This window comes from Ylistrum balloti, unplaced genomic scaffold, assembly GCF_031769215.1.
Source record: "Ylistrum balloti isolate Yb309-2 unplaced genomic scaffold, AGI_CSIRO_Ybal_v1 Utg369830, whole genome shotgun sequence".
NCBI classification, from domain to species: domain Eukaryota; kingdom Metazoa; phylum Mollusca; class Bivalvia; order Pectinida; family Pectinidae; genus Ylistrum; species Ylistrum balloti.
The window spans coordinates 2,426,644-2,450,332 of record NW_026781993.1 but is presented as its reverse complement, the minus strand read 5'-3'; the positions used below and the strand labels follow the sequence as shown (position 1 = coordinate 2,450,332).

The 23,689-nt window shown below is 34.1% G+C and overlaps 1 protein-coding gene across 1 annotated transcript; it reads right to left on the bottom strand.

Annotated features, from left to right (window-relative positions):
* Positions 1-5,107: 5,107 nt before the first annotated feature.
* LOC132545132 (protein ABHD18-like) lies at positions 5,108-20,971 on the bottom strand. Its single transcript, XM_060208806.1, has 12 exons — positions 20,887-20,971; positions 17,354-17,597; positions 16,696-16,783; positions 16,308-16,408; positions 15,938-16,019; positions 15,365-15,446; positions 15,097-15,124; positions 14,221-14,359; positions 13,130-13,219; positions 12,591-12,692; positions 11,393-11,913; positions 5,108-9,643 (listed from the first exon to the last, which is right to left on the bottom strand). The coding sequence occupies exons 2-12, from the start codon at positions 17,446-17,448 to the stop codon at positions 9,592-9,594; spliced, it is 1,380 nt and encodes a 459-aa protein (XP_060064789.1). The 5' UTR covers positions 17,449-17,597; positions 20,887-20,971; the 3' UTR covers positions 5,108-9,591.
* Positions 20,972-23,689: the final 2,718 nt, after the last annotated feature.

Sequence of the window (23,689 nt, the reverse complement as noted above, 5' to 3'; positions counted from 1 at the left end):
ACCAATAGACCTAACTAGTTCCAGTTACCAATAGATCTAACTAGTTCCAGTTACCAATAGACCTAACTAGTTCCAGTTACCAATAGATCTAACGAGTTCCAGTTACCAATAGATCTATCTAGTTCCAGTTACCAATAGACCTAACTAGTTCCAGTTACCAGCAGATCTAACTAGTTCCAGCTACCAACAGGTCTATTTAGTTCCAGCTACCAATATGTCTAACTAGTTCCAGCTACCAACAGGTCTATTTAGTTCCAGCTACCAATATGTCTAACGAGTTCCAGCTACTAAAAGATGTAATAAGTTCCAGCTACTAAATGACCTAACGAGTTATATCTGCGAGTAGATCTGACGAGTTCTGGCTATGAACATGTATAATTCACGGTAAGATTTTTAATTCATCATCAAACCTTGTCAATGATCGAAAACCTTTGAAATATCACAGAATATCACATAGACGTTTTCTTTCCGAGAACAATATTAATGTGATAAATTGATATTGGCTGATGATTGTAGAATAAGCAAGCATAAAACAGTGTTTATAAAACAATAAGTTTTCTACGAAATAATTTTGTAGATACATGAAAATAATCCACTCAAAAACTTTTCAAACAGTGGATATAAACAGAAGTTGGTGGCATTACTTTGGCTATTTTGCAAGTGGTTGGAAATTACCTGTCGATAAAGAGGTTAAAATGATCTTAAGTAAGAAACTGTTTATGAGATATTTATTGACATATGATGACTGATGCCATCCTCACCCGAGGCCTCACGAACTCCAGTAAATGCAGACCATCTCCAATAACATTACTATCTACTCTAATAGAACTAAAAGTCTTTTCAATCTCTAGCTCAATAATAGGAATCATAGTATTACTGTACTCGTTCGCCATTAGTGGCAGAGGAGGCAAAAATTGTGAAGTAGATTTCAACAAGTACGCAGGTAAGTATCAAGTAAAATTTTGAACCAGGGCGCAGAGAGAGAGAAAAAAAGAGAGAGAAAAGAGAGAGAGAGAGAGAGAGAGAGGGGGGGGGGGGGGGGGTTGGGGGTTGGCTAATATTCTTTTTAATTATACCAGGGAGATTTTTCTCATTAAATATTAAAAGCGCATGCTTTTCCAACTAACTGATTATTTCATTTTACGAGCCTACTACTATTTGTGCAGTGACTTAGTTAAAGCACATTGTATCATTTCGACTATTATTTGATCTACGTGTATCGCATTCAATAAGTGTTGTCTCTTTAACTTCAACGTAATTATATACGCGTTGGGCAAGTTAAAAAAACAACTTCTCTTCCCGTTCAACCTATCAATGGTTGTCTCAGTTAAGTACACTTGGATCAGATTATCCTGCCTCCATCTGTAATATCATCTTCATAATTAATAGAAGTCGGCCCTTGAGTTCGTGTCGGATAATGAAATCAACTTTTTCTCTCATAGTCAATTACTATTGAAGACCAATGACCAGTTGTTGGCCGAGACTTATACAATTTTATAGATACGCTTGCATATTTTTCAGTGTCATATGAAATCACCAACTTACAAGATCGAACATTTCAAACCAACAATATGAACAAATCTTTAATTTAGTACGTGTGCGTATCTGTTGTAAGAAAACGAAGTTGCTAATTGGTGATTATTACATTGAGATCGAAATATGGAAATATCGGATAGATTCGTAGGTTGTCATTCCGACCCCCCCTCCTAATTTTTTTTTACATGACTGTATACTTATAAATACAAGTATATGTTTATTTGGTTGTTAGCTTCCGCTAGCTAGGCTTTATCTCGCCGACAAACGCCAGTTACATCCCCTTTAGGGGCCGGTGAAGAACCCTCTGTACTTATGTCTGGCTGTTGAATAATTCTCTGTACGACTTCAGAGAGGAGGGCAAAGATGTTAGATGATGTTATGAACATCTTATTACCTTACAAAGATTGAACAAAATACACAAATGTGAAAAGCACACTTTAGCACAATTTTAGTCAGATATAGCAGAAATAAATGATAAACTGCTTCTCCCCTCTTTGACTATTGGCCTAAATTTTGAAGCCTAGGAGGTGACTGAGGAAAATCCAAAACGATCGAAAAAGTACTAAATATAGACTGAGAAGGAGTCGTGCACTAGCCCAACAATTCAATGGTTATTTTCAAAATCTAACGCTTATACCAGAGGGGCGGCATTATCCTGTCTACTCTTTATCCACAGAGATCTCGTTATCGTACCACCCTTTAGAGCCCCATCCACCAGACCATAGCTATTGCAAGTATTTAGAAGTTATGAGTTGAGGTTTGAGGTCAATCACATTGTAATGATCAGCCCAGACTTGCGTTTTCGTAATATGAACTCAAATAAACAATAAAGATCAAATTTTAAAGCTACATACATATTCACGTTTGTTGGTATCGATATTTACAGTTTATATTTATTAATTGACTGCACATCGTTAATCTGGAAGTAGCGATATCTCTTAATCATAAAATATCTTTATCGTAAAAAAAAAACCCGGCTGCTTATATTCCGTAAAGACCCGCTATACGCAGCTTTCACGAAATAGCGAGGAGAAAATATGATCTATTCATAATGATATAGTAAAAACTGACTTATCCGATAAATACTCAAGACGCTATCATGGCTGCCTCCATTTACGATCTTTGCCGAACCGAAATCGGAAAATCTTTCAGACATTCCCGCGAGAGATCGATATTTACCATAACCTCGGTTTGTGGCGTAAGAGGGACCCACTTTTATCAATCTTTATTTGTTTCAATGTCCCTACAAACTGTTTCTAAATATATAATTATGTTTTAATCTTTAGGTAATTACCATGTGAAAGTTTTCGCACATTTTTTTCTGAATCTCGTAAATTTGCCTTATGATGCATATATTGAGGCTTAATTGTTACTTGTCCTTTCAAACCATATTTTCAATAGTTTAACTTGAAAGGAAAAACCGGAAGAAATACAGTAAAGACCACTATTGTCTTAAAACCAGTAGTCCGTGATCCTTAACGTTCACGTGCGGAAAAAACGAGGCGCAATGGGCCTGAATCGCTCATCCATTCTGCAGTTTACAAATAAGAAACTTGAACCCCATTCCCAAAGCATGCAAGTAAATAAATACAATGACATTTGACATTCAAAGTGAGTCAAGGTCATTCACTAGAACACAGTTGGTGGCTCATCATCCCAGTCTTATACAGGCCCAATATCAGTACCTTTTGGTTATTGAGCAGTGGATTTGAGAATTTAAGATATTTGACCTATGTAATCTTGAAACCAAGTCAAGGTCATTCATTGACCACACTTGGTAGCCCATCATTCCTGCATGCTACTGGCCAAGTATCAGTATCCTGGGCCTCTTAGTCACGGAGAAAATATTCAGATATTAGACCCATTTGACTTTAAAAAAAGTGTGTTAAGATCATCTATTTGTACGATGTTGGTAGTTCTTCATTCATACATACTACCAGCCCACTATCAGGTTTTCTGACTTTTTGAATATTGACCAGAAGCTGTTTACAGGGAAAAATGATGCCAGACAATGGACAACATGCCTTAGTATAAGCTACTTCCCCCATCCACCTTCCAAAGGTAGAAAAATAATAATTCTGAAGTATAATAAGTAACATACACCTTTTGTATAAAATGTCTTCATAAAGCCTAATATTGCCAAAATAAAAAAAAGAAACAAAAGCCCAAAGATGTTCTTGATGTATTTCAAGGTCCCAAGGTCAAAGGTCATGTCTACAGATTGTTTTGTTTTAAATGGCACTTATTTTGTTGATATTCTGAAACAGTTTTTAAATACCTAATGTCATGTAGTTACAGGCAAGTATAGATGTGATAAAATAATAAGGTAAAGTTTAGATTTAAACAAGAACTAATGTAACTATTAAATGGCAAAATCAGAGAGGACTAAACATCTGGTCAGTATTTCACCTTCTGTTCCAGATGTTTGGAATTCTTATATTAAGAACTAGCTTTAAAATTAATTTAAAGTCATGGTAAATCTGTCTGTCAGCTCCATTTACTATGTTATGTTTTAAAAGCCTTTTCATTTAGATTTGATACATGTAACAAACCAGTACTACAGAAGTATTTGGCCATTATATAAACAGGGTATCTGCACAACTGATGAATGCTCTCCCAAAAGGACGTTAATGAACACAGAATTTCAACAAAAGGCAATAATTCTGGAGATACAGGCCCTGAATTTATTGTACTGCCCACTCTCCCAGTATGATCAATGCAACCACCAAGTTTCGCTTTTCTAGTTTAAATGAAGGGAATGTTATGCTATGGACATGAAATTTCAATAAAGATGGCTGATTCTGTATTTACAGGACTGCAGGCCCTAAATTTGATACACTGCACATCCTCTTAGCAAGACCAATGTATACACCAACTCTCATTGTCGTTGCTTAACAAAAGTTATTAAGTCATACTCTAGACAAAAAATGTTTAACAAAGGGCAATAACTCTGTAAATATGGAGTTGCAGTTTCTGTATTTTGTACACTGCACATGGCCTTAGTATGATCAATGTATCAAGACAGTTTCAATATCCTACTTTGAATACAAGCAAAGTAATGTTCCAGACAAAAAATAACAAAGGGCAATAACTTGCCTTAGAATTATAAGTGTATACACAAAGTTTCATCATGCTTTCTGCGGGCAAAGTTATGCTCCAGACACAAAAGGACATGGAAGGAGGGTTTGACAGACAAAGTGGACTATGTGCTTCCTTGAAAATTTTCTGGGAGCATAAACATATTACCAATATCAAAGAGATATCTATTAACTAGTGCATATATTTCAACCTAGAGTTGTTTGTTGATTGATGTTGGTTTTGCAAACTAAAATAGTGGTAGGTTCAGACAGTGGGCAACAGCATGCTTATTATCCTGGTACTCATTCTTTTAATTCCCTTTTGCTAGTAAAAAGTTTCAAGTTTTTCTGATAAAAGATATCTATGTTAAAATATTTCAAAGAGCTAAAGGTCATACCAATACTCTCTTGTGCTGTGTAACTGAAATGTCATCAAGTGTTTGACTGATAGCACAATACTAGTAGACAACAGAAGACAAAGACATTCCTTTCTTCATATTTTATAGTATCTCTCATCATCAAAACATAACAAATTTCCAAGTATGTAAACACATGTACATGTAAATACCTGTAAACATGTGTACAAGTAAACATTTGTATACAAATGTATGTACATGTGTACAAAGTGATAGTTGTATACACATGTACTTGTAAACATTTGTATGCACATGTATAAATAAATCTTTGTGTAAATGTGTACAAGTAAACATTTGTATACATTTGTACCAGTAAACATTGTATACATGTGTACCAGTAAACATTGTATACATGGGTACAAATAAACATTGTATACATGTGTACCAGTAAACATTGTATACATGAGTACCAGTAAACATTGTATACATATGTATTTGTAAACAGTGTATACATGTTTACCTGTAAACATTGCATACATGTGTATCAATAAATAGTGTATACATGTGTACCAGTAAACATTTATATACATGCGTACAAATGAACATTGTATATATATGTACCAGTAAACATTGTATACATGTGTACCAGTTAACATTTAAATACCCATGTAGGTGTGAACATTTGTATACATGTGTACATATAATCATTTGTATATATAGGTACATTTAATCAATTTTATACATGAATACAAGTAAAGATTTCTATACACACGGTTTGTGTACAAATAATATGAACAATGTGTTGATTATCTTTAGAAACAACCAATACACATACAAGTGCCAAAACTTAAATTTTCACAATGAAGTCCAGTTGGTTTAAAGAGTACCATTCATAACTGCAATATCAGCTATCTATGATGGTCCTGTCCTTGTTGAGAACATCTCTGTTACAGCACTATTAGGATCAGTTGGAAGACTTCATTGTTACTGTATAAACATACACAATATTAACAAGCTAGCTAAGTCTTGTTAAGATGCACCAATTCATACCAATATAACAAACTTTTTCTAAATTTCTCAGAAATAAGATTTTCTCTGTGTTATCTTATCTAATGAACCACAATTTTTACAGAGACGCCTTTACCAGAGGTTTGTGAAATTTTGTAATTACTTACAGGATGTTGTTGAAAAATGAGATGCATTTCTCTTGTCTTATTTACAGACATACTGTCAATTTTAATGTCTACATTAAGAGATCTTGCTTTACAGGTAGTCAACACATCTAATACCAAGAAATAGTTCCTATAATAAATACTGGAAATCAATCAATAAGAGGTCCAATTATTTATGAAGATTACTGATACCTTTATACACAATAAAGCATCGCCATACACTTCACTATGACTAAACATTAAGTGGAGATTTCTGTACTGTACTTTTAACTCCAACTACAAAATACTAGTACAATACAGCAAATCCACATGTTTAGCTTATATTTTGGCACTTATTATATGATATGTAGCATGCTTATTCAAAACATTGATTTGTAAAAATAAATACAGAAAACTTCATGATTATACACAAAATGTGTATTATGGGTAATCTCCCTGCTGCAAACATATCTCTACTTGTAGCTACCCACAGCCATTTCATTCAAATACTTTATCTAACTTTGATTTTTAAATGTAGACTTGAACACAATGAAATTATACCAGTAAATGACTACAAAATACTGGTAAAAACAAACATGTATGACAGTTTCTCAATAGTTTCTCAATATAAGAGGACCAATTGCTGTTTGACTAATTCATGTACAGCTGTTTCTCTTTATCAGAGCAGGACCACATTCTATTGAATAATTTGTGTATGACATCCCCTTTTTGTAAGAGTGAGGTCACTTCCTGTTTGACATATGTTTTATGTATTACCATTTCCTGTTTGACTAATTCATGTATAACAGACCTCTATGTAAAAGTGACTTATGTTTGAAAGCTTCTCTAACTAAAAGTTGGGCCATTTCCTGTTCGACCATTTTGTGTATGATAACCTGTCTATATAAGGTCGGAGTGGTTCCTGTTGGATTTATTTGTGTATGACAGTTTCTCTTGCATAAAACAATAGTTGGATCAGTATCTGTTTGAGTAGTTGATGGGCTACTGTAAGCAACTGAGGGGAAAAAAACAAAAACAAAAACAAAGGTGTGGGGTGGAGAATTCCAATGTCTGTTAGAGAAAAAGAAAATGGACAAGACTGCAGTCAGAATAGTTAAAATAGAATACAAAATGAATATCACCTGTATTAATGAATAAATAACAACAATAGTTACAACACACTAACCTGATTGTAGTAAATCTAAAAACCAATTCACCCATAACCAAACTAGAAGTCGTGACAGCTGAGGTTGAAGATGATAAAACCCGTACAGGTAACTAGGTGACCAACAACTCCATGAATTAATTTACAATATGGAACTGATTAGTGATTACACAGAAACATCAACATGATACAGTAATGTTGTTTGGCAACACTTTCATCATTCCTATATCTTCCTGATTATAACCTGGTGCCAACTGTACACTGTCGTTTGGATTATGATACAAATGGGAAAAAAATCAGGTATCTTGTGATAATGAATACTTATCAATGATAGTTACATTTCAATGTAAAAATACCTGAAAGAACATGATATTTAGTTATCACTCAAAAGGGAACCTTGACTTTAGATGTGAGTTCATTAAGAGTACAAGCATCAAGTATTATCTATGTTTACTTTTCATGTTACATAAGTATAATATTAGCACTAATTCAACACTCAACACACAGCAGTCAGCATGAGGAAATCCACACTAGTGGACATCAGTAGTGGACAACGCGTCTCCTGACCTGGTTTATAAAGCAGGCAAGATGAAATAATCACATTAAAAAGAATTAATCAAAATAATGCCTGGGTTGTGTCTGGGTTACACGTGAGGTATATTGAAACACATCAGGTCAAATTTTGGGTGTTAAATAATTCAATGTCTGAGGTATATCTTAGTGTAGAGTTCTCATATCTAATATTCAAACAGTGCAGATTCTGCAGCAATAATCCTGACTAACACGTAAAACTCTGCAATGCTTTACAGTTTAATACTCTGGACTAGACTCAGCATATATACTATCAGTGTACTAAAGCAACATTTATAGACTAAACACACATACATACTCTATAATATCAATACAGATACATTTATACACTTAACACACATTACCTATTTTAATACAGCAATACTTCAGTGATACTTATACCTGTAATACACTGTAGAAGTGTTACATTGCCAGTGGACAGTTATTCTAAACTGTAGAGGCAATCTCAGAATGACACACTAAAATTGATCACCATTAAGAAAAAAACAGTTTACAAAACCAGAAAATATCCATCAGACATGAATGCTCCACTCCTTTAAAGTAAATTTATAGAATGGTTTGACAAAAATGAAATGATGTTAACCTCGACCTTGGAACCCTCAAACATTAACATATGACAGGTATTTTGATACATGACCTGTGCTTATAGTTTGACTAAAATTCCTTTGGAAATTAAGTCACTTGTCAATGAGCGATGCCACAGCATTAGTTGACAATTTCTCTGAATGGTGACCTTGGAACCCAGAGCTTACCTTTATATTCATCTTTTTTTTTTTCCATATAATTCCAAAAAACACTGTTTTTAGAATGATACATTAGTTACATGATAAAACAGACAAGGCTAACACATGTATGTGCTCTCCCTGATCTCAGTAGTGAGGTGTAGTAATATCATTGGAACATGATAAACCTAAATCCAGTCTGGACAGTTCAACAATATTTTCACATCATCATCTACACAACTTAGATATTTGCTTAACCTGCAACCTGTTTATCACAAAAACTGATTGCAATACATTAAAAATAGCTGTCAGATTCCCTGAGAAAGTAAAACAAACAGTACTGGTTTTGTCAGAAATAACATCATCAACATTTGTATTGTGTTTCGTAATGAAATAGTTCAGTATACATACAGAGAACAGCAGTGCCATCTACAAGTCAAGGAGATATCTACAGAAACATGTAGAAATCTGGATGAATGTGTGGATATTTTTCAAAAGTCTTGCATTTCTTTACAAGGTTATATGGAGATGATGATAAATGCAAGAAGTGATTTATATAAAACCAGTCATTTCATATAAGAGTTCAAGGAAGATGTTTTCTGTTTCAGTGATCCAAAAACAGGTTTTGTCTTTTACAGGCTTTGTTAATCTACATTTTTTGCATAATTACAACAGAAAATATTTTACATCATAATTCAACATTATGTACATAGACATTCAACAACTAGGGGTAGTCAACAACTTAATCATAAAAAATCCATTATAAAAAAATTCCAAAAGCATCAAAGTTTTCATGGCATTCGCCATCTACAAAACCATTAAAAAACACTTGTTTTTTTAAAATAAATATAAAATTGATGATTTCAGTACTATCAATTATACTGGCAAGGTATCAAATGCACTTATAGTTTAATGTACAAAGTCCTGACCCCATCCATTCCCAGCTGGCTGATAACAGTCTCTTGCTGTCACCTGCGGACACGGACCAAATCATCAACTGTGATATTTCTCCTTACTTCTCTCAAAGGCATCTGTGATTGCTTGTCTGAAAGGTAGAGAACTCTGAATTAGAAACTTTACAAAGTGTGTACAATTTCAATATTTTAAGCATTCTGATTATCTGACTCTGTCTGAGACATGACAACAGAAGTTTGTTTTCACAGTAAAAGCACCAACATTTTCACTAAGTATTTCATAGATGATACTCTTGTGTGTGGTGTCATCAATCACTTATATACTTCAACACAGAACGTGACACGTGTCATTAGAACTCACAATCTACATTTAACAGTCTACTTTACTGGGAAACGATCGCATAATGATTACTCTATACAAATGAACACTATGAAACCTGGTAATTAACTTATCAATTTATCATATATCATAACATCAAGAATTTTTTTTTCTCATTCTGCAGGCAATATATCCATGCAGGCTATCAATTTTTTTTTCTTTCTTTTTTTTGTTTTTTGTTCTTTTTTTTTTTTTTTCATTTTTCACCTTGTGAGCTATCTATTGCAGCAGGCAGTAAGGAAGAAATTTGGGTAAAAAACAAGATGCCACGGGTCTGAATGGTCACCGCAGCCTTAACATAATCATAGCTATTTTTACTGTTATGACCTTGTGGGGATTACAATGTTAACATAGAACAATTTTTAATTCCAATGTTTATAAATGATGCTAATACATAGCAAAATTACTAACAAGCTCATTTTTTAAACAAATCTGAGCCACCCACTTCAGGCCCTATGAACTGGGGTAGGGAGTCAGTATCTGAATTCTCATACCACCGAACAGCTATTTGATAACAATACCAATTAAGTAAGATTTATTTCTTACTGAAATTAATCACAGCACAAGTATATCCAAAAATGTTAATTTTCTACTTAAACTACGGTGAACTTCATCCCCTCCCTCGAGGCGAATTAGGGAATCAGGGGTTACAATTTCAGCAAAGCACCTAGGAGCCTTTCAAACCATTGAGAAGAGTTTTTGATTCTGCAGTACCTTGTTCTGGAGAAGTAGATTTTTAAATATAAGCAAATTTCCCCAAGGGATCAGATCTGCATTTTCCTTTTTCATACTATCAAACTGTTATCTAGTTACATGTACAATAATTCTAACTAATAAACACTGATTGGATTACCATTACTGAAAATAAACCAAATATATCCAAATGTGTTACTTTCCTACAAATAAACAAATGATGGTGATATTTTTTTCTCTTCAGGGAGGGAAATTTGGGAACAGGAGGGTTATAAAATTTACAATTTGGACAAGGTACCTTAGGATCTTTTCATCCATTGAATTTATTATTCTACTGTATCTCTGTCTAGGAAACAAGATTTATCAAATATTAGGCCAATGTAGGGGTGGGGTTAGAATCAAAATATCTTATAACTTTGTTTGTCATTTACCATGAAACTTTTTCATAAAATTTTATTGAAATCACTGGAGAAGTTTTCAAGAAGTCCAAAAAGTGAAAATGTTAATGACTACAGACGATAGGCAGCAGACAATGTATGACAATGGACGAAGATGGATCAGAAATGTTCACTGAGCCTCACTCTCAAGTGACCAAAAACTAGGATTCAAAAAGGTTTTGCACTCAATTGAGCACATTGGTAAGTAGTTGTATCAATACAAAATATACGATCTGCATTTTCTCTTTTTGCTTTCAGAAATTTCAAACAGACCAGTACTTTTTATCAACAAATGACCACAATCAATCATGGGAATTTCATAGGTTGGTACAAAAATCTGACACCATAGAAAGACCATTCCATTCACTTACATGAATACTGGTTTGTGGCGAACATAGGCCTCAACATGCCCACCGTTTACATAGCGAACCTCAGCACCAGGCCAGATCTTATCCAAGCCTAACACTTCATCACGGGGAATGTAACCATCATGTTTTGCTGTCACTATTATAATAAGGTTCTGGTCCACCGGTGTTGTATAATGTCCAAGATGTGTGCACTCGTCCATGACACCAATCATAAAGGCAAGTGATGCTTCGTCTCTTTTGCCAATTTCCATCCATTTTTCATTTATGACTTGGTAAAATGGCTCCAGGTTGATATCAGGAGTTTTGATGGAGGACACAGCAGGTAGAATTTTTCTCTTCCAGATACTTAGATCTTCACCATTAACTGTCTGGTCCTCTATACTCAACGGTTTACTTTCTTGTCCTTGTGCAGAGTGATTATTTAACACATAATTTGCTGCCAATTCGTAACCCCGTTTAAGATCCTCAGGATTCTCTAAATCAAACACAGCTCTGCGACCTTCTGAGTAAGCTGATGCATCCCACTACAAATGAAAAATATCATGATTTCAGGAATTTCTTTGCTGCGCTACAAATATCTTCTCAAATTATAAAGACCAGACATTATGTGATGACCATGTGATCTGAAAAGTAGTCCATAGTTATTTGCATATTTTCTGAATACATAGCACATCACTAAAGCAAGATCTGTCCCACAACAACGACCATAGTAAAGGTTGAAAAAATGCTGTGTCATGTGACCTTGGAAGTGACTCTAGGTCATTTGACATAAAAATATCAGCAGCCTTTTAATATGTCCTGTGACATTTAAACAGATAACATTAGTACACTGCACATCTCCAGACAAGAATTTTTTGGCAAAAGGCAAGAACTCTGAGGGGTCAAGGGCCCTGAAATTGATACACTGCACATTGTCTAAGTATGATCAATGTATCCTCCAAGTTTCATTCACCTAGTATAAATGCAAGCAAAGTTATGCTCCAGACATGAAATTTTAACAAAGGGCTGTAACTGTAATGGATCCAGGGCCTTGAATTTGGTACATTGCACATCTCATTGGTATGATCAATGTAAACTATAAGTTTCATAATCCTTGCTTCACTGTGCTCCAGTCACAAAAGGATGGATAGACAAATGGAAAAGGTTGCGACTATATGCTCCCTCAAAAAATTTCCAGGGAGCATTATAAAAAATATCCTACCTTGTCTGGAGTACAAAGGAGGTCAACCATTTCTTTATACTCTGATTCATCTTTGTACTGGGATTCAAGCTTCTTCCAACTGATACCATTCCTCAGAACTCCCTGTTTGTATTAATATTAATATTACAACATTATACATAGATAACTAGAATTGTCTTCTCAAAGATAACTACTTCCCTCAACAATTAAGCACTCATACATTACATATGACTGGTAGAATCTTGTAGATTTCATTGGTCAAGAAAAAAAAATCAGACATCACAGTTTTTGTAACCATGACTACAACTGGTAAAAATTATGCAAAATGTCAGGGGTTAGTTATAACTCATGTAAAGCTTCACTGATATCAGACTCAAAGTCCTGACAGTTTGCGTTGAATATGAGATTTCGGTTTCCCAACAAAGGGGCATAACGCAGGCAAATAAAATGTCTGCACTTCCTCAGATATGATGGCTTTATTGTCTCAAGGGATATCTCAGAAGCATTCTGAAAACTTTAATCTCACCTTAAGCTTTAATTCTATATAAGATAATAGTTACCCTGGTGTAGACTGAAGAAGCTGTAGTCCAGGACAAACAAGGGACCAACACTAACGGCTTGTGCCAGTTAGTGGCCGCTAAACATGCCATCTGTAGAAAGATTAAACACATCATGCAGTGTGATAAACACTTCAACTGTATGAAGAGATTGTAGAGGGAAACTGCTGATCTTGATTATCATCTGTAGAGCAATTTTCTTGTAATAATTGGATATATAGGACAATTTTAAACTTCATCAGTAAAATTACCAGTGAGAGTACATTACACAGTGATGAGATCACTGATAAATTAACCGATCAATTCCACTACTATAAATGTATTTACAGCAGGTCAATTCATATACATGTATATTAAAATCCCAAATATATATAAATATTCACCAAAAGAATTTTAATTATCTATTTATTTTGATACAATACAAATTATATTATCTGATAAAAACACCAGATGGCATTTCTTGTTTTTATCAATATCAAAGCTTTTGAAACACATTTTTTGTAAACATGCCTCCATTTAAAAAGGTTCCTGAACCAAAGTCAAAATTTCATTTAGACATTTCTGTGAGAGGTCATGTTTACTAAAATCATATATGTCGTATTCAGACTATGAAGCAGCCCTTGAATGACTATGCGCCTGCATTCTACCTGTGACATGGCGTTACGAAAAGCATGCAGCTTAATCACATGATTTTCAGGCAGCCTTTAGATATTTACATAACATCGGTTTGTATTTTTGTGGGACCCACTTTTATTCATCTTTTTTTGTTTTGCTATTCCCACTAAGTGTTTCTTAATAGATACTACTCAGCTGAAGTATGTTTTAATCCCATCTGTACATAATTACTATGTGAAAGTAAAAAAAAGTTTTGAACCTTGAGAATTTGCCAAATGATATATATATTGGGGCTTTCAACCTTATGAAAACTTATATGTTAAATATGTGTTCCAGTAATATGACTGTTAAAATGACAAATTGATTTGATTTGATCCCAATGTTTAGTGGTAACTTTCTCTGGTTACTAATACTACAAATGGATTTAACTTATGGCTGCTTCCTCAACAGTGGTTACAAATACACAGTGTTCTACCTACATGTCCTCCCATGGAGATCCCTGTGATACCTAGAGGTCCATACCCTCTACTCTCACACCAGTGGAGGAGAACAAGAGACTCAAGGGTGAGGCCAGCACCCATCACGAATAGATCATTGACATGTAACAGGAACGATCGGCTGTAACAAACCAAACATCATAAGGCATGGTGTATAACTAATCTTTTTTTTTCCTCTAAAAAAATCAACAGATGGAACAGCTTCTGTCTTGGAGGGAATTCCCTGGAGGGAAATCTGTGGGAATTCTCTGAACGGAGTTCTCTGGAGGGAATTCTCTGCTGTAGTAATGGACAACTGACATAACACAAAGAGTACTAGTAAACTAAATACGTGTAGTTTCATAGACAAAAATATGTTATTTATTTATTTATTCTACAGACTTAAGACCTACTTACATAGTAATTATTTGTTGATCATTTTTATATGAATAATCTTCATGAAATTACTTCATCAAATATGTTGTTTCCATTTGTCTTTCCATTTCCTGTGTCTTGACACCTCTAAATGGTCAGACAAGAAAAGTAATGAGTTGACTTTTCCACAAATTGACATGTAACATTATAAATTAACTACTCCCTAGTAAATTGTACCTGGATACAATAACCAGCTGTCAAAAGAGACAAATGATCATTGCTCCCCTGATTTGTCCTTATACACAGGTAACACAGTAAAGAAACTCTGATATAATGTACCTGTATACAATGATCACCTGTCTAAATAGACAGATAATTATTGCTCCCCTAAGCTGTCGCTATCCACAAGTTTTTCTGTACTTGTAAGATAATGCTATAATTTAAAATTTGTCAAGAACGAAGCTCTATCAGAAACTTGATGGTCTAATCACCAGATTAACTTACGTTTGTTTCTTTGGTTTCCTTGTACCATCTGTCAGCTTGTTAAGGAATCATGTACTGAACGTTGACAAGACAAGGAACAGATACTAGAACTGTAAACCCAGGATCACTTCTTTGTCAAAACAGATCAAGTCAAAAGTTACACATATATACCGAAGATACTTAACTCTGTGAACCAAATGTCTTATCCACAAAGAGGATGAATAATAGTGCTATCAACAAGTCAGAAAAGAGGCAAAACAACATTACAAGGACAGTCAAAAAAGGATACAAAAAGGGTTTTCCAACAGGATGGAGGCAATCCCTTTCTGTAGCAGTGGCATTGCCATCTTGTCTTCTCTGGTTCTGAAGCCCTAAAGTGAAAAAAAAACATGATCAGTATCAGATACCTATGCCTGATCACCTTTATCTGTACATGTACTTTTGTACACTTTAATTCTGTTACCAATGAAAACCAGAAAATGTCTACCAGACAAGAAAGTGTTACTGCTATAGATATGATAATGTAGGGTAAAGATAAGCCAAATCTGATTCTCAACATACGACATTGATTCAGAACAGAATGAGACTCTCACCTTGACAGACGGATATGGATATCACAAACATTCTATAAAATAGTGGGGAATCAAAATATTGTTAATTCAATGTTGTGTGTAATATCATGTGATGAATAAGCGGTTCAACTGTATTGGAAACACATTCTCCACCAACTTGTTACAAATGAATTTTTATCACATGTAAAAATCATTTACTATTGGATATAGAAATAAATAGATTAGAACTGAACTGAGACCTGAGCAAACTTACATGATCACCTGTATTGTCCAGGTATACCCATACTTACATGATCACCTGTACCAGCAAGGTGTAAACATACAGGCTTGTATTGTCCTGTTTGCCATTTCTTAGGGAGAATCATTTTGAATCTGGGGGAAAAAAGTAAAAATTTTAAAAATATGGTTTTAATTTAGAGGTTTGGTTCAAATTGACATACCAAACACTTAATTCATAAATGTTATATATGTATATAGAAAAAACACCAATTGGTCATTAAATCCCAAGAGGCTCATATGTCTGAATGCTTACCTGACAGTTTATTGTTGGGGTTATGTAGCAAAATATGGCCATCATGCTTTACATTGGTTATCTGTCTACAACAACATCAACCCTTACCTATGTAGATTAAAACCTAGGCAAAACATTCACACACTCACCTGGCTGTTTGGACTTCTTCAGGCATAACTCCAGGCAAGTGCCTTTGAAATGGAGAGGTAAAGTGGCCTTCAATGGTTTTCCAGCTTTTTTTCTCTTCCTCCTTTAAAATATATTTCCTTTTTAGAAAAGATCATCATCTTGAATGAATTAAGCATTCTCTACTTCACCACCCTTTCCTTATAAATGCTGATACCATCATGTTACAACTTAGACATGCAAAATATTAACTGAATTAAGTTAATGAACACTATAAGTCATTAGAATGCTTCCATCTTTAGTGAAAATTCTTTAAAAATATACAAACATTATCTTAAACTTTTGCATCATCACATGGTAGGAAATATACATTTTTTATTCTGAGCCTTTTAATAGACTGTGCACACCTACCTTGTCAATGGTGACCTGGTCCAGCGACATGTTCACCATGTATTTACAAGTTTCTCTGTTTGAAATTTTCTTGCGAAAATCAAATATCCTGAAAATGCACAATTCATATGTCAATTTTTATATCATAAACATACAACATTAATAGGGGATACAGAATTTTTTTATTCATCTACATTTGCTATCAATTCAGCAAACGTCTACACTACTACAAATTAACACATATTCGTGAGGACGAAGTATGTTTGCATGACTGTTATCATTTCCAATGAAAAGAAATACACTATGGTCATTGTATTCAATTTTTTTTCATCATCACAAAAGTGACTGTTTATGGATATGGGCATTTCAGTGGTATAGTCCAATAGTCCTTTTTTGTGCCAGTACCGTTGTGTGGCGGGTCTATGTAGCCAAATTAGGCATGATGTTGAGTGTGGTCAGCACCTGGATGGGAGACCACTTGGTCATACACTCAGTGCATGTTGCATCAACATGTTCAATCTCAGGTCAATAGTATCTCAATCTCAAAGAACATATTATGCATCCACTCTGAAACATTTAAAGTGTACCTATGAAGTGTACCTACATACTGGTAACAAATGACAGATGAACACTCTACTTCTATTTGTAATTTGTATACATGTATGTTTTTAAAACTTACTTTTTGAGATTCTCTGGTGTTCCCCATCCATTTTTAAAGAACTTTAGGACAATAACACTACGGAAAGCAGAATCCACTTTACTCAGCTGACTCATAGTCAATACTCGTATTTGGTGTACCAATTACCAGGACCTTCAGTGTAGTTCCAACTCAATAAGTGAGGAGATATGTTTCTATATAAATTTTGTAAGGCAGCCGACAATATTTTTCTTTCCAACTCTCAACCTTTTTATGTGTTTGAAGTCTGAAACAGATGAGAAATAAATGATGGTTTCATTATATGTGCAAATTACTGGCTGAGTGGTAAGTTAATTTGCAATTGTCCGTTGATAACCTCAAGCAAATAGAAAATTTATCATTATTTTTACAGTTTTTCTTCATCAAAATACAGGTACATTTTTATCAATTCCAAAGTTTGCAGCCACAAAAATAAGAAAAAACGCAGTATGCCGTCTTTCTGATAGGTATACCATAGCAACAACATGAACGTTTTTTTTCAATAGTTCACATATCTTTATACATTGTAAAACATTTGCTAAATACAAAACTCAAATGTTAATTCCCCTGGGTTAATCCAGAATATGGGGAATACTACTCTTTTTGGAAAATTCCTATTTGGAGAAATGGAGAAATTTTGGAAAGCCTCTTGGTCAGAATGCAAAAGAGGGATAACAAATATATCACAATACATTAAAATACATGAATAAAATATGACAATGTTGAGATTAGATTTATATTTCTTTTCATGATGTCAATATTTGAAAAGCTAAACATGACACATGACATTAGGGAATATTCACTTTACTTTAATTTCATTAAAACATGTATGATCATCTGGTTGTGTACATTATATATTACTGTCATGTGCCAGGGCTCTCGATCTGACAGATATGGGGCCGATATTCGGCCCCATTCCCAATGCAAAATAGTATCTTTTTTCCCCAATTTAGACCCCAAGTTTTCCCAATTCTAAGGAAAACACCATTATTTTTTCCAATTCTAACGGCCCCGGGCCCCAGTGCGAAAATGGGGTGTGAGAGCCCTGTTTGCCCATGTCCTTTGAAAAAAATGAATGAAATATGAGTTAAAAAAAAAAAAATTTGAAAAGATGTTCAGTAAAATATACTAATTAGCTCTGTTTTAGTGAAAATTTATCCTAATTTAGGAAAATTTCCCAATGTTTTCAATATGTATGGAAGTCCGTCATTCATGATGGTGTAGATCACTACTTACCATCGGCAGAAGGATTGCAAAAAATGTTGGATTCATTATTACAATATCCTAATACATGGAATTTAACTGTAAATGTTGACAAAACTAAAGTGATGGTTTTCAGAAATGGTGGTAAGTTGAAGGAGACAGATAAATGGTTTTATAATGGTAGTTTGTAAGAAAATGTTGATAGTTTTAATTATCTTGGAATAATGATGGAATTTTATGGTAAATTCAATTTGACGCAACAGAAAATAGCTGAGCAAGGAAGGAAGGCATTATTTGGTATAACAAACATTTGTAAGAAAAATTATTTCAATATTGAAATTCAACTTAGCGTTTTTGACACTTTCATTTGTAGCATACTGAACTATGGATCTGAAGTTTGGGGTTTCCATAAGGCATCAGATATAGAAAAGTTACATGTAAATTTTTGTAAGAGAATCTTAGGGGTTAAGAAAAGTACACCAAATGTAATGATATATCAAGAATTGGGCAGGTTACCTTTAAGTATAATTTGAAAATTTAGAATTTTTAAATATTGGATTAAACTAAGAAATTCAGAAAATTGTATTCTTCAGTCTTGTTTTAAAGAAATGCTTGATAGGGGGAGTGAATGAACAAATAGTGTAAAGGACGAGTTATCTAAAATGGGTTTAGGATATTTGTGGGACAGTAATTATTTTAGTAATGAAGCTTTTATTCTGAATGTAATTAGATGTAGGATGTGTGATGTTCTTCAGCAAGAATGTATGTGTTTGATTGAGTTGTCTTCAAAGTGTTCATTGTATAAATTTATTAGTGAAAAATTTTGTCTTAAAACAGTATTTAACAAAATCTCTTCGTTCAAAAACAAAATCTATTGGTTTACAAAATATCAAAGAAATTGCAAAAATTAGATTATCATTGCACAAATTGTATATTGAAACCGGTAGATACAATAACGTTAAAAGAGTTGATAGAGTTTGCAACTTTTGTACGAGTGGCGATATTGAAGATGAGTATCACTTTATTTTAAAATGCTAACATTATAAAGATATAAGGAAACGTTTTATTAAAAAGTATTACTATATGAAAGCAAGTATGGCAAAATTTATACAACTTTTGGAAACAGAAAATACTAAAGATCTGTCTAATTTAGGAAAATTTATAAGTATTAGTAACAAAAGGAGAATAAATACTGTTTAAGACATTAAGTTAATTTATATGTGTAGAGATGGATATATGGACTTATTCTCTACACTTTGATCCTGTGTAAGTGGTCTGTGTGCTATGTATTTTCTAGGTTTGTTGTGTTTGTACTTGCACTGTAAATATATGCACTGTACTGATAAACCGTAAGGTTTAAAGTAAATAAACTGACTGACCAAGAGGTCATTATCGATATGTTATTTTAATACCTCCACAAGGACTCAAACCTGAATCCGCGAGTTATTGGAATGAGAGTTATTCCCGAGTCCCTACATGGTTGGCAATGTAGCAGAGTTCATTATGCTATTTTAATGTCTCCACTAATGTATATTTAAGCCTGTGTCACTAAAGAGTCAGTAATTGTAAATGTAGTACCGACAATGATGTATCTTTTATTTTTAAAATGTCTCTATTGAAATAGCCACAGTGTATATAAACAATGCTTTTTGGCTTGAACTGACAAAGTTTAAAAGTTCGATACAGTTCATCAATATTACATTATAAATTCAAAAAGAAACATTATGAACACCACAGTGTACAATATAATCAGATATTAGACTTGAAGCTTAAGGTGGCCATGGAACCACTGACACACAAAAACTTGAAATTTATACCTTATTGTCTCAGCTTATTTATATGTAAACTGATAAGAATGATATATTGTGACAATTTTTCATTTTCTAGTGCATGGAGTTGTAATACATGATGATATTTCACCAAAAAAATGTTTTAATTCATCTTAATGGAAAAATATACTGATTATATGATAATATTGAACATTTATAGGTGTTACAGATATATCTGATCTTACATGGTGTTTTGAAGATTTCAAAGCCACTCAATTGTTTACAAATATAAACCAATTAAATATCGGTCAATGGGACAGGTCACTTCGCCCTAGTTAAGGTACAGGTCAACCACTGCTAGGACCGGCTATTGTGGACATATCACGACTAGAATGTACAATTTGTGTTGACTATTTTTGTAGTTGTCATTTTTACTTCAAACTTTGCTTAACTTATATTCCTAGTCAAGTTAATCACTGTTAGTATCTTCACTAGTGTCAACAGGACGAATCGTTACAATATCGTAAACAGAATATGGGTCAACAAATAGAAAATCGCCATTACCTTAATAGAATATCTCAGTGTTGATGTATCCTTCGTTGGATAGTTGAGTGCTGAAATTATGGTATAAATATCACATTTAGCCACTAGTCAACATTCATGAATCATCCGATTTCGAATATGATCATCCGATGTTTTCGTCAGTCGTGCTCCCGTTCGATACTAACGTCACCTGACCGTGTCAAAGTCACTTCGATGTTTGAATGGTAACCGAAATACGCAAAACATCGCGATGATTTCATGGAGTTACTGTAATTGCTTAGGCAGAAGTCGGAGCCGGTCAAAAGTTACGGATAGTTCTGATAGGCATTATTTTATAGCTCGGGCTTCAGAAATGAATATCTTATTTACAGCTAACATTGATAACAATATTTTATACGGAATATCTCGAAATTTCGAGATAAAATCAAAGATAACGTGGCCGGAATACGCTTCCGTAATTTTACCTCTTTTTCTGACGAAATCACATCTTCTCATTAAGGACTACATTTACATTGTATGTACGGTAATATTGAAGCCTGATTAATGTAAACAATTATATATGTAGGTCAAAGTTGCAATTTTGATTTAAAACACAAGGGAAATGTATATTTATTTGTTTGTCTTCTCATTATATGGCACTGTGCATATGCAGCTATTGAGGATATCGTTGCGGTATTTTTAGATGAAAAATAGTTGCGTAAATTTTTAGCTGAAACTTATCCATGAATCCTCTTCGCAGTCTTATCACATTTTAAACAAAACGATTATTTTGACAACTTCAGTGTGAAATAAAGCATTATTATGTTTGAATCTCCAAATGTATGTCTCTGACTATCAAGTATAGTAACTTTCTAATACATTGTTATAACTTTGACGAACTTGAATTAGAAATTAGTTGTTTAATTTTTAAGGTGAAAATGGCACATAATTTCAGTTCACAGAAATGTTCGTCCCGTCGCTGTACAGGTAAACACAGCATCAATGTTACGTGTATCAATAAGTTATCAAAGCGAGCTGCTTTTTATATAAGGTTAATAGTTATGTTGTCTTCTGGTCCAAGTACATTTGGTAACTTTTACATAAACTAATGAAATGAATAACACAATTAAACGACATTTTCACATAGCGGCAAAGTTATAACCAAAACATAGTTCACAGTATGTGAATATCAACAATCACTGGAGTTTATTTGAATTCCTCGGATATTAAAAAAATCTCCATTTTGATAATTTATAAGCTTATCACTCTATATATTTCGTTCGTCTATATACCATGAAATGTCTTAGGCATGTATACATTTTACGACTGACATTTGTATCCATTGGTGTGAATATATACTGACCGATTCACTTACAGTAAATAAAACAATAATGACGAATTATGCAGGCATTATTGAGGAAGTGTATAATGTATATACTATGTTGACGTTGATATTTATATGTACACTCATTTTTAAAGAGATGTGTACTATCAGACATGATTATAACAGTTGGTTATATCTGGGTTCAGATTGCTTTCTGATACTTTCGGGAAATTCAAAGAAGTAGGACGAGACAAAAATAGATATAAGGGCTATTCGATTAGATTTTCAGGGGGGAAAAGTGCACGGAAGTGATTACGTACAAACTTTTGTTTGTCAATTGTTTCTTAGACAATATCCATGTTTCTATAACTAATTTGTTTGATCAGTTCCGTGTCAATAACTCGTTTGTACGTATACCTATATAAATATATTACATACCAAAACAGAAATTATTTTCTCACAATATTGCCATCCTCTGTGCACAGCTCATATTTCAGACGTTTGTAAACACCACCCCAAAATGGCCTATGTACCACGTGGCTCGTTGTCATTAAACTTTACCTGTGTCCTGGACAAACTTACATAATACAGATGCCGTCGATGGTAGTTAACACTGCCGATCCGCTGGAGTCGTCAGCCGAGTCCGGCCTTCCCTGAATGCTTCAACCTCTAACTCGGAACATTCTCTGGATGGTGGGTCCACAGTGTTGATCACTGTGCTCCAACGGTTGGCTTACGGGTAGTTTCCTTTCTTTTCATCCACAACCAACTCGAGGCATGGTCAGCTGCTTGGTCAAACCTTTGTACTGCTCCTTTCCTCTCCTTGCCAATTACTCCTAGTGCGCTGAACATTCTCCACACTGATTGTGCTGGGAAGCCCCTACACTCAACTTCCACAGGGAGGTTCCATGTCTGCCACCCCTGCTCCCAACACTGTCAACAGGTCCACGTACTTGGTACGTTTCCTCGACAACAGGCCTTTTTCATTCTCCGCTCCCCATGGTTAAAACACTATCTATTTGATGTTGCTAATGCACAAGTATGAGTAGATTTTCTGCAAAATGGTAGTGGTGTACACTATTTGGTTCAAGACGGATTCAAGTATTCAGTTAAGACTAGACGTAATGATAGATGTTATTGGAGATTTATAGATCGCCAATTTCCAATCTGAATGACAGAAATTTTGATGCTGATGTTGAGGAGATGATACAGAAAATCCCAACCTTCAACATTTGTAAAATCACCCCTATACAGGAGCCGGTCAAAGGTCACCTCAAAGCTACCAGCAACCAACCTATGATGGCGATATCGATCTACAGAGAAGACGGAAGGAGACACAAATTGGGGATCGTTTTCTTCTTTGTGACGAAGAAAAAAGATGACATCACACACTCCAATGATGATAACACGGGCCTTTGGTTGGGCTTTGCCTAAGGCCTAAGAAGATATTTCAAAATGATTATTGAATTTTTGTTCAAAGCATCAATCAGTCGTCGTTTAATGTTGAGTGTAACTGACGTT

Coding starts and splice junctions, on each gene's coding strand:
- LOC132545132 (XM_060208806.1), bottom strand. CDS start 17,448: ATGAGTCAGCTGAGTAAAGTGGATTCTGCTTTCCGTAGTGTTATTGTC. Junction 11,914..12,590: donor TCCTTTGTACTCCAGACAAG/GTAGGATATTTT, acceptor TTTCATTTGTAG/TGGGATGCATCAGCTTACTC. Junction 9,644..11,392: donor CGCCACAAACCAGTATTCAT/GTAAGTGAATGG, acceptor TCTACCTTTCAG/ACAAGCAATCACAGATGCCT.